General features: G+C 39.2%; 1 protein-coding gene across 16 annotated transcripts in view; it reads left to right on the forward strand.

Annotated features, from left to right (window-relative positions):
* Positions 1 to 12,825, forward strand: part of SYNRG (synergin gamma) — a 100,300-nt gene that overhangs the window by 38,916 nt on the left and 48,559 nt on the right. For all 16 annotated transcript variants that reach the window (XM_030881896.3, XM_030881897.3, XM_060291198.2 and 13 more), the window contains one exon: positions 949 to 1,079. In XM_030881896.3, the coding sequence (XP_030737756.2) occupies positions 949 to 1,079 (131 nt within the window). The remainder of the gene's footprint in view (positions 1 to 948; positions 1,080 to 12,825) is intronic.

The raw sequence follows: 12,825 nt of genomic DNA on the forward strand, positions 1-12,825 counted from the left end.
CTTTTGAGGAAGCTGCTAAACCTGAAATTAAGATGCTTCAGTTTATTTTTCACTTCTCAGATTAGCAAAAAACGTTTTAAACATATATTCAGTGTCAGTAAAAATGTAGGGAAAAGGGTTTTTTGGTACAGCCTTTTTGGAAGGCACGTTTAGCAATAGCTATCAAAATTCTAAATGTTCATGTCTTCTGACCCAGCAGTCACTCGATTAGGAGTCTCACAGAACTTAGTAACTCAAATTAGCAAAAATATACAAGGATATTTGTTGTAGCATTGTTTGTTAGAGTAAAAAATTAGGAATAGCTGCATATCCATCAGAAGAAGAAAGGTTAAATAAATTTTGGTTTATCTCTACAGTGGTAAACTATTAGATTATTAAAATGAATGCCGGTAGAGGTACATGTACTGCATGAAAATATGTCCATGTTCTGTAATTACATTTTTTTTTAAGTGCAGAACAATATAATATAAGCTCGTTTTTCTATAAAACAAATGAACTGTTAACAGTGCTCACTTCCTAAGCATGGGATTAGGAGTACGTGTTCACAGTTTCCTTATACATGTATGTGATGAGTTAAAACAAACTTGTATCACTTCTGTAATTTACAGACATGATTAAAATGTTTTATAAAGATGGCATTTTCTCAGTAATCCATTAAATGTGATTCAGCTATTTAAAAATTATATAAATTAACTGTTTAAACCAGTCTTTTACCGTTTGTACAAGAGAGCATTTTAAAATATTAGGCAGCATTCCTGCCTTAAGCACTTGAGTTGATGTTTTTGTCTAAAGGGTGTTCTTCTAAAATTAGGTGTTTGTACTTAAATGGGAAGAGTTAAAAAGTAGTTTTTGAAAAAAAAAATAGTCTTTGAGGTTGACAGTTGAAGATTTGTTCTTTACCTTTTTATCATAAGACGTTTTCTATTTCAATGTCCTCTGTAAACCTAGGTTGTCAAACCAGAAGAAGATGACTTCCAGGATTTTCAAGATGCTTCCAAGTCAGGATCCCTTGATGACTCATTCAGTGATTTCCAAGAGTTGCCTGCTTCTTCAAAATCAAATTCTCAGCACGGAAACAGGTAGAAAAGAGTTGAATATAGTTAACACTGTATTTAATAATTGAGAAAGAGGCCATCCACAATGAGAAGCCTAAGTATAAATAAGAGAATTAAGACTCCTTACTCTCATGCTTTCTTGGTTATTCCTAGTGTATTCCTACTTTCACTCTTCAAACTTCCTTCCCCTTTGTCCACCTTAAACTTCAGCTTCTACCATTTCCTCCCAGTACACACCTGCTTAACAATATTTCTTTTTGCTTGTGCTAAACCTGATTTATTACAGCTGAGTGCACCTGTGCCACGCATGACTTCATGTTCTTATATTAGATCCAGGTCTTCAACTGCTGAAAAGCTTTTTAGGCAGGGGCACATAATTTGACATTTTGCAATATAACATACTATTGCTTTTCCACAGAAATCATCATTTAGAAATCTAAATATGATTATTTATCCATGTTGCTCTTTTGTTTGAGATCAGTGGCTTTTAGGCCTTCAGGTTTCTGTTTGTTTGTTTGCATAGACAGTTGCATAAACAGTTTTCTAATGTTTTAACTTTTAGGTACAGTAAGTGATTCAGTATGTTGTCAACACCTTTCCATTATTTTTTTTTAACATTTTTATTGGAGTATAATTGCTTTACAATAGTGTGTTAGTTTCTGCTTTATAACAAAGTGAATCAGTTATACATATACATATGTCCCCATATCTCTTCCCTCTTGCGTCTCCCTTCCTCCCACCCTCCCTATCCCATCCTTCTGGCTGGTCACAAAGCACCGAGCTGATCTCCCTGTGCTATGCGACTGCTTCCCACTAGCTGTCTATTTTACATTTGGTAGGTATATATGTCCATATATATACTACCACTCTCTCACTTTGTCCCAGCTTACCCTTCCCCCTCCCCGTGTCCTCAAGTCCATTCTCTAGTAGGTCTGCGTCTTTATTCCCACCTTGCCCCTAGGTTCTTCATGACCTTTTTTTTTTTTTTTAGATTCCATATATATGTGTTAGCATATGGTATTTGTTTTTCTCTTTCTGACTTACTTTACTCTGTATGACAGACTCTAGGTCCATCCACCTCACTACAAATAACTAAATTTTGTTTCTTTTTATGGCTGAGTAATATTCCATTATATATATGTGCCACAGCTTCTTTATCCATTCATCTGTCGATGGACACTTAGGTTGCCTCCATGTCCTGGCTATTATAAATAGAGCTGCAATGAACATTGTGGTACATGACTCTTTTTTTTGGCTGTACGCGGGCCTCTCGCTGTTGTGGCCTCTGCTGTTGCGGAGCACAGGCTCCAGACGCGCAGGCTCAGCGGCCATGGCTCACAGGCCCAGCCGCTCCGCAGCATGTGGGATCTTCCCAGACTGGGGCACAAACCTGTGTCCCCTGCATCGGCAGGCGGACTCTCAACCACTGCGCCACCAGGGAAGCCCCCATGACTCTTTTTGAATTATGGTTTTCTCAGGGTATATGCCCAGTAGTGGGATTGCTGGGTCGTATGGTAGTTCTATTTTTAGTTTTTTAAGGAACCTCCATACTGTTCTCCATAGTGGCTGTATCAATTTACATTCCTACCAACAGTGTATGAGGGTTCCCTTTTCTCCACACCCTCTACAGCATTTATTGCTTGTAGATTTTTTGATGATGGCCATTCTGACTAGTATGAGATGATATCGCATTGTAGTTTTGATTTGCATTTCTCTAATGATTAATGATGTTGGGCATCCTTTCATGTGTTTGTTGGCAATCTGTATATCTTCTTTGGAGAAATGTCTATTTAGGTCTTCTGCCCATTTTTGGATTGGGGTGTTTGTTGTTTTGATATTGAGCTGCATGAGCTACTTGTAAATTTTGGAGATTAATCCTTTGTCAGTTGCTTCATTTGCAAATATTCTCTCATTCTGAGGGTTGTCTTTTCATCTTGTTTATGGTTTCCTTTGCTGTGAAAAAGCTTTTAAGTTCCATTAAGTTCCATTTGTTTATTTTTGTTTTTATTTCCATTTCTGTAGGAGCTGGGTCAAAAAGGATCTTGCTGTGATTTATGTCATAGAGTGTTCTGCCTATGTTTTCCTCTAAGAGTTTGATAGTGTCTGGCCTTACATTTAGGTCTTTAATTCATTTTGAGTTTATTTTTGTGTATGGTGTTAGGGACTGTTCTAATTTCACTGTTTTACGTGTAGCTGTCCAGTTTTCCCAGCACCACTTATTGAAGAGGCTGTCTTTTCTCCATTGTATATTCTTGCCTCCTTTATCAAAGATAAGGTGACCATATGTGCATGGGTTTATCTCTGGGCTTTCTATCCTGTTCCATTGATCTATATTTCTGTTTTTGTGCCAGTACCACACTGTCTTGATTACTGTAGCTTTGTAGTATAGTCTGAAGTCCAGGGCCCTGATTCCTCCAGCTCTGTTTTTCTTTCTCAAGATTGCTTTGGCTCTTCGGGGTCTTTTGTGTTTCCATACAAATTGTGAAATTTTTTGTTCTAGTTCTGTGAAAAATGCCAGTGGTAGTTTGATAGGGATTGCGTTCAATCTGTAGATTGCTTTGGGTAGTAGAGTCATTTTCACAATGTTGATTCTTCCAATCCAAGAACGTGGTATATCTCTCCATCTGTTTGTATCATCTTTAATTTCTTTCAGAAGTGTCTTATAATTTTCTGCATGCAAGTCTTTTGTCTCCTTAGGTAGGTTTATTCCTAGGTATTTTATTCTTTTGGTTTCAGTGGTAAATGGGGATGTTTTCTTAATTTCACTTTCAGATTTTTCATTATTAGTGTATAGGAATGCAAGAGATTTCTGTGCATTAATTTTGTATCCTGCTACTTTACCAAATTCATTGATTAGCTCTAGTAGTTTTCTGGTAGCATCTTTAGGATTCTCTATGTATCATGTCATCTGCAAACAGTGACAGCTTTACTTCTTCTTTTCCTATTTGGATTCCTTTTATTTCTTTTTCTTCTCTGATTGCTGTGGCTAAAACTTTCAAAACTATGTTGAATAAGAGTGGTGAGAGTGGGCAACCTTGTCTTGTTCCTGATCTTAGTGGAAATGGTTTCAGTTTTTCACCATTGAGGACGATGTTGGCTGTGGGTTTCTCATATATGGCTTTTGTTATGTTGAGGAAAGTTCCCTCTATGCCTACTTTCTGCAGGGTTTTTATCATAAGTCGTTGAATTTTGTCGAAACCTTTGTCTGCATTGATTGAGATGATCATATGGTTTTTCTCCTTCAATTTGTTAATATGGTGTATCACGTTGATTGATTTGCGTATACTGAAGAATCCTTGCATTCCTGGGATAAACCCCACTTGACCATGGTGTATGATCCTTTTAATGTGCTGTTAGATTCTGTTTGCTAGTATTTTGTTGAGGATTTTTGCATCTATGTTCATCAGTGATATTGGCCTGTAGTTTTCTTTTTTTGTGACATCTTTGTCTGGTTTTGGTATCAGGGTGATGGTGGCCTCACAGAATGAGTTTGGGAGTGTTCCTCCCTCTGCTATATTTTGGAAGAGTTTGAGAAGGATAGGTGTTGGCTCTTCTCTAAGTGTTTGATAAAATTCGCCTGTGAAGCCATCTGGTCCTGGGCTTTTGTTTGTTGGAAGATTTTTAATCACAGTTTCAGTTTCAGTGCTTGTGATTGGTCTGTGCATATTTTCTATTTATTCCTGGTTCAGTCAGGGAAGGTTGTGCATTTCTAAGAATTTGTCCATTTCTTCCAGGTTGTCCATTTTATTGGCATATAGTTGCTTGTAGTAATCTCTCATGATCCTTTGTATTTCTGCAGTGTCAGTTGTTACTTCTCCTTTTTCATTTCTAATTCTATTGATTTGAGTCTTCTCCCTTTTTTTCTTGTTGAGTGTGGCTAATGGTTTATCAATTTTGTTTATCTTCTCAAAGAACCAGCTTTTAGTTTTATTGATCTTTGCTATCGTTTCCTTCATTTCTTTTTTATTTATTTCTGATCTGATCTTTATGATTTCTTTTCTTCTGCTAACTTTGGGGGTTTTTTGTTCTTCTTTCTCTGATTGCTTTAGCTGTAAGTTTAGGTTGTTTATTTGAGGTGTTTCTTGTTTCTTAAGGTAGGATTGTATTGCTGTAAACTTTTCCTCTTAGAAGTTCTTTTGCTGCATCCCATAGGTTTTGGGTTGTCGTGTTTTCATTTTCGTTTGTTTCTAGGTATTTTTTGATTTCTTCTTTGATTTCTTCAGTGATCTCTTGATTATTAAGTAGTGTATTGTTTAGCCTCCATGTGTTTGTATTGTTTACAGATTTTTTCCTGTAATTGATATCTAGTCTCATAGCGTGGTCAGAAAAGATACTTGATACGATTTCAATTTTCTTAAATTTACCAAGGCTTGATTTGTGACCCAAGATATGATCTATCCTAGAGAATGTTCCATGAGCACTTGAGAAAAATGTGTATTCTGTTGTTTTTGGATGGAATGTCCTATAAATATCAATTAAGTCCATGTTGTTTAATGTATCATTTAAAGCTGTGTTTCCTTATTTATTTTCATTTTGGGTGATCTGTCCATTGGTGAAAGTGGCATGTTAAAGTCCCCTACTATGATTGTGTTACTGTCAATTTCCCCTTTTATGGCTGTTAGTATTTGCCTTATGTATTGAGGTGTTCCTATGTTGGGTGCATAAATATTTACAATTGTTCTATCTTCTTCTTGGATTGATCCCTTGATCATTATGTAGTGTCCTTCTTTGTCTCTTGTAATAGTCTTTGTTTTAAAGTCTATTTTGTCTGATATGAGAATTGCTACTCCATCTTTCTTTTGATTTCCATTTGCATGGAATATCTTTTTCCATCCCCTCACTTTCAGTCTGTATGTGTCCCTAGGTCTGAAGTGGATCTCTTGTAGACAGCATATATATGGGTCTTGTTTTTGTATCCATTCCGCCAGTCTATATCTTTTGGTTGGAGCATTTAATCCATTCACATTTAAGGTAATTATCGATACCTATGTTCCTATTACCATTTTCTTAATTGTTTTGGGTTTGTTATTGTAGGTCTTTTCCTTATCTTGTGTTTCCTGCCTAGAGAAATTCCTTTAGCATTTGTTGTAAAGCTGGTTTGCTGGTTCTGAATTCTCTTAGCTTTTGCTTGTCTGTAAAAGTTTTAATTTCTCTGTCGAATCTGAATGAGATCCTTGCTGGGTAGAGTAATCTTGGTTGTAGTTTTTTCCCTTTCATTACTTTAAATATGTCCTGCCACTCCCTTCTGGCTTGCAGAGTTTCTGCTGAAAGATCAGCTGTTAACCTTATGGGGATTCCCTTGTATGTTATTTGTTGTTTTTCCCTTGCTGCTTTTAATGTTTTTTCTTTGTATTTAATTTTTGACAGTTTGATTAATATGTGTCTTGGCGTATTTCTCCTTGGATTTATGCTGTATGGGACTCTCTGTGCTTCCTGGACTTGATTAACTATTTCCTTTCCCATATTAGGGAAGTTTTCAAGTATAATCTCTTCACATATTTTCTCGGTCCCTTTCTTTTTCTCTTCTTCTTCTGGGACCCCTATAATTCACATGTTGGTGCATTTAATATTGTCCCAGACATCTCTGAGACTATCCTCAATTCTTCTCGTTCTTTTTTCTTTACTCTGCTCTGCAGTAGTTATTTCTACTCTTTTATCTTCCAGGTCACTTAACCATTCTTCTGCCTCAGTTATACTGCTATTGATCCTGTCTAGAGAATTTTTAATTTCATTTATTGTGTTGTTCATGATTGTTTGTTTGCTCTTTAGTTCTTCTAGGTCCTTGTTAAATGTTTCTTGTATTTTCTCCATTCTATTTCCAAGATTTTGAATCATCTTTACTATCATTAATCTGAATTCTTTTTCAGGTAAACTGCCTATTTCCTCTTCATTTGTTAGGTCTGGTGGGTTTTTACCTTGCTCCTTCATCTGCTTTGTGTTTTTCTGTCTTCTCATTTTGCTTATCTTACTGTGTTTGGGGCCTCCTTTTCGCAGGCTGCAGGTTCGTAGTTCCCATTGTTTTTGGTGTCTTCCCCTAGTGGCTAAGGTTGTTTCAGTGGGTTGTGTAGGCTTCCTGGTGTAGGGGACCTAGTGCCTGTGTTCTGGTGGATGAGGCTGGATCTTGTCTTTCTGGTGGGCAGGTCCATGTCTGGTGGTGTGTTTTGGGGTGTCTGTGACCTTATTATGATTTTAGGCGCCTCTCTGCTAATGGATGGGGTTGTGTTCCTGTCTTGCTAGTTGTGTGGCATAGGGTGTCCAGCACTGTAGCTTGCTGGTTGTTGAGTGGAGCTGGGTCTTGCCGTTGAGATGGAAATCTCTGGGAGATTTTCGCCATTTGATATTACGTGGAGCTGGGAGGTCTCTTGTGGACCAGTGTCCTGAAGTTGGCTCTCCCACCTCAGAGGCACAGCAGTAACTCCTGGCTGCAGCACCAAGAGCCTTTCATCCACACGGCTCAGAATAAAAGGGAGAAAGAAAGAAAGAAAAAGAGAAAATAAAGTTATTAAAATAAAAAACAAAAAATAATTATTAAAACAAATTTTTTTAAGTAATGAAAAAGAAAGAACAACCAAACGAAAAAACAAATCCACCAATGTTAACAAGCGCTGAAAAGTATACTAAAACAAAAAACAAAAAGAAAATGTACAGACAGAACCCTAGGACAAATGGTAAAAGCAGAGCTATACAGACAAAATCGCACACAGAAGCATACACATACACACTCACAAAAAGAGAAAAAGGGAAAAAAATATATATATATATCCTTGCTCCCAAAGTCCACCTCCTCAATTTGGGATGATTCGTTGTCTATTCATGTATTCCACAGATGCAGGGTACATCAAGTTGACTGTGGAGATTTAATCCACTGCTTCTGAGGCTCTTGGGAGATATTTCCCTTTCTCTTTGTTTGCACAGCTCCCAGGGCTCAGCTTTGGATTTGGCCCCGCCTCTGCGTGTAGGTCACCTGAGGGCGTCTGTTCTTCGCTCAGACAGGACGGGGTTAAAGGAGCAGCTGATTCGGGGGCTCTGGCTCACTCAGGCCAGCGGGAGGGAGGGGTACGGATGCGGGGCGAGCCTGCAGCGGCAGAGGCCGGCGTGACGTTGCACCAGCCTGAGGCACGCCGTGTGTTCTCCTGGAGAAGTTGTCCCTGGATCACAGGACCCTGGCAGTGGCGGGCTACACAGGCTCCCAGGAGGGGAGGTGTGGATAGTGACCTGTGCTGCACACAGGCTTCTTGGTGGCCGCAGCAGCATCCTTAGCATCTCATGCCTGTCTCTGGGGTCCACGCTAATAGCCACGGCTCGCGCCCGTCTCTGGAGCTCCTTTAAGCGGCGTTCTGAATCCCCTCTCCTCGCGCACTGCGAAACAGAGGCAAGAAAGCCTCTTGCCTCTTTGACAGCTCCAGACCGTTTCCCGGACTCCGTCCCGGCTAGCTGTGGCCACTAGTCCCTCCAGGCTGTGTTCACGCAGTCAACCCCAGACCTCTCCCTGCGATCTGACCTCCGAAGCCAGAGCCTCAGCTCCCAGCCCCTGCCTGCCCCGGCAGGTGAGCAGACAAGCTTCTCAGGCTGGTGAGTGCCGGTCGGCACTGATCCTCTGTGCGGGAATGTCTCCACTTTGCCCTCCGCACCCCTGTAGCTGCGCTCTCCTCCGTGGCTCCGAAGCTTCCCCCCTCCGCCACTGCCCGTCTCCACCAGTGAAGGGGCTTCCTAGTATGTGGAAACCTTTCCTCCTTCACAGCTCCCTCCCACTGGTGCAGGTCCTGTCCATATTCTTTTGTCTCTGTTTTTTCTTTTTTCTTTTGCCCTACGCAGGTACGTGGGGGAGTTTCTTGCCTTTTGGGAGGGCTGAGGTCTTCTGCCAGTGTTCAGTAGGTGTTCTGTAGGGGTTGTTCCACGTGTAGATGTATTTCTGATGTATCTGTGGGTAGGAAGGTGTTCTCCACGTCTTACTCTTCCACCATCTTGAAGCTCCTGTCTCCATCTTTTTTTTTTTTTGCCATATGCGGGCCTCTCACTGTTGTGGCCTCTCCTGTTGCAGAGCACAGGCTCCGGATGCGCAGGCTCAGCGGCCATGGCTCACGGGCCCAGCTGCTACGCGGCATGTGGGATCTTCCCGGACTGGGGCACGAACTCGTGTCCCCTGCATTGGCAGTTGGACTCTCAGCCACTGTACCACCAGGGAAGCCCCATCATTTTTAAAAAGTACTTAGTAGGTACTTCTTCCACTGAGTAGAGCACATGAGGCTTTGAGTAAGCAGTGTGAGTGTTTTTGGTTGCTTTTGGAACTTGTTTTTGTCAGGGTACATATTCTATTTCTCTTATGTTCCTATTTGTGCAGTTTCATTCATCTTTTCTATTTTAACCAATTGATTATTTCTTAGTCAACACTTCCTGCAGACACTGTAAGAAGAACTAAGGGATAGGCATTATAGAGAATTAGAAATTAGGGAAAGAATTATTCTCCTGATTTTAAGAATACATCAAACACTTGTAAATGACACATAGAAGAGACATACGAGGGGTGTGACTGTAAAGTACTGCGAGTTCCAAGCCCGCTGCACCAGCACACACACGTATTAACCTGATAGACACACAACAGTTCTTTCTCAGGTCTCTTCCTCTGCACAAATTGATATGTTCTACTGCTATCTAGAACATATCTGAATGACCCAAGTCATCTCAAATTACCTCCAAAAAATGATTCATTGTTTTCCTGCTCAAAGCTAAATGAGAATTTGTTAGATCACTATATCCAGTCACCTAATCAGAAACATGCTGTTTTTGTCTCCTTTCTCTCTCCTTTACCGCCATCAACTCTGTCAGCTCTGCTTGGCATGGGAAAAGGCCGTGTGTGATCTGGCTCCTGCCAACCCTCTTGACTGTTGCCATTTCTCCACAGCTTACCTCCAGCCACACGTAAACCACCAAACTGACCATGCTCTTTCAAGCTTCTGGCCTTTTCCATTCTGTTTTCTTCAATCTGAAATTCTCTCTATAGTTAATTCTAGTTCCATGTCGAAAATCGGTTCATTATAGGAAGTATTTATTAACTCCACTCCATCAGTCCCCACCTCTAAGATGAGTTAAGGGCTTCTTCTTCTCTACTGCCATGGTAGCCTGTGAACATCTGTGCCGTAATTGCCATTACTGGTTTACCTGACTGTTCCCCTCACTAGGCTGTAAGTACCTGAAGACAGTATTTCATGTCTCTGTATGTAGTACTTAGCCTGTAATATGTAATTAATAAAGGTTTGTTGGATGAATATATTGTAGTATGAAGGTTACAAACCAAATTTAACAAATTGATGGTTCATTCCTCAGGGAGAAAACTTTCAGCAGATGAAATTAAAATTTGGGCATAGAAAGTTTTAAGATGGTGGCCAGACCTGAGATATATGGGATATTAGCAATTTTGTGTGGCATTATCTCCACCCAGTAGTTTACTTTCATATACAGCCATACTTTGCAGATTTTTCTTCTTCAGTTCTGGCTTGACTACTTCTGTGCTTTTCTTGCATGAAAACATTTTGTTCATGTCTAAGAATCCACACTCATTGTTTCTTTATTCATTCAGAAACATTTACATAGCATCTCCTGTGTGCCTGACACTGGGGTAGGCACTAGAAATAAAGAAGCAAAAAGCACAGTTTCTGCTCTAAAGATTGTTAGTTTTATCTGGGTATTTATATTATCTAATAAAACTCTCTTAGAATTGCTCCTTCAGTGGTGAGTTTGTGTGTTCATGTATAATGAATTCCCTAGTTCATGATGATCTGTATTCCATATTGTGAGTTATTTTAAAAGGCTATTTGTTAAATCATGATATAAATAGGTAGGACCACTTTGAGCAGTATTTTTAAGCAAAAATGGACATTATTTTTTTGAGAAGATGAAAAGGCAAGTAAGGTGTTAAAATAGGCTGGAGCCAAGAGTATTGTTAGTCTGAAAAAATGACACTAGTTAAGGGCAGGCACCAGTTACGGGATGCCTTATGATTTGTGACATAATCTGTAAAGCATTTTAGAAATAAGTGGCATGGTGAAAGGGATTTTTGCTACTAGGTATGGGATAAATGCAGCTTCCATGGTAATCCTGTTGTGAGGTTATGGGAGTTACCCTGGGTTTAGAGTTACAGATACTGAAAAGTATGTATCTGAGAAGTTGGTTGGACTCGGTGTTGAACTGGATGTCAAAGTCAAAGGAGGAATAGCACTTGAGCTGGCATGAAAGGGCATCTGGAAGGGAGCAACATCATTCATTTATCCATTCGGAAAATACTTACCGTGTGCCAGGCACTGGGGAGCTTCGTATAATAAACAAAGCGGTCATGGGGCGCTGACGATAGAATAGTTCAAAAAGGATTAAGGCGTAGGAGTTTTGAGTTGGTTTATTTTCTTTGCTTTTTAAATGGATGTGTTTAGCAGGTTGAGCAACTAAGTAAAGTCACCTACCACAGCCACATGAAGTAACTGTAAAACACAAATGATACACTAGAGAAAAAGCAAAGCACTTTTTTGTGGCCAAATTCTCTAAAGTCTCATCTTTCAATAGAATGCAGGTTCTTAAATTTTAAAACAGTATGCCTCTCTCACTGAGTACCTTTCGTTAGTATTCAACAGTAGAAATAACCATTTGCATGTTTGGAACAGATAACTACTTTATATAACTGGCATAAACACTTTGATGGTGATTACAGTTTTTTTTAATAAAAACTTTAAGGAAAGAACTGGAATGAATTCTTCCTTTGTAATATGCATAAAATTACAGTCTGAGTCATAGCGTTTTTTGAATGGAATTTTATTTTGTTGACTTCACTTAGCAGTACTACATTACTCTGAAGATCCCCTGGTTTTTTTCCAATTCTGAAAATAATTTTTAAATTAATAATATTCAAATAAATGTCATATTTAGTGGAAGATTTTACCATGGACTTTAAAGGGCCATAGCTAACGTTGGCGATCATGAAAAAACAAATAGATCATTCAACTTTGTGGTTTTTTCCTAAGACATTAATTACCTTTATTCCTGTGTAACATTCTGTTCAGTGTGTTGTAGTTTAATTACTTATGGAACTTTTAGAAATCCACCTATACTGTATAAACAGTGACCTATTTGTCCAGATCAAATATGTAGCAGCTGTTTGGTATTGGTGTGAAATTATAATATTTGATAGCACTAAGTCCTCCAGGCACTGCAGACGCCCATTAGCATGCATGTGCAACAGCAAGGTTTTTACCTTGCTTGTAGGCCACTGATAAGAAGATTTAAATGACTGTAGAAAATTTTTGCTCCAGGGCAAAGAACTCAATAGAAATTCATTTATATAACTTGTGTGTATGGTATTGAATGACACAAACTAGTAGTGGAATGTAGTCATTCATATGTAAAGGTGGTTCTTCCAGGGAGCTGCCTGGGTCTGATAAGGGGGGAAAAAAAGGCAGTGCTTTTATAGTCTGTGTTTAAGCCGCCCAAGAATTACCCACACAGATACTACTCATTACACTATTTTTCCATCCAGCAGGGAAATGTGTCCACAGGCAAAAGTATCTTTATCTAATTTTGAAGTGATTGTTGTTTTGCTGCAAAGATAGCTTCTGGAACTGCTGATGTGATCCTCGTAAAAATGCAAATTGTATTAACTCTACTGCTGCTTATCAGATGTGGGAACTTCTGCCACTAAGCAATGCAGTGTGATCAAAAGAAGGACAATTTACATCTTGGCTTGAACAGCATTTCATAAATAGATTTTTATCTTAACTATTCCACC

This window comes from Globicephala melas, chromosome 20 (assembly GCF_963455315.2).
Source record: "Globicephala melas chromosome 20, mGloMel1.2, whole genome shotgun sequence".
Classification (NCBI taxonomy): domain Eukaryota; kingdom Metazoa; phylum Chordata; class Mammalia; order Artiodactyla; family Delphinidae; genus Globicephala; species Globicephala melas.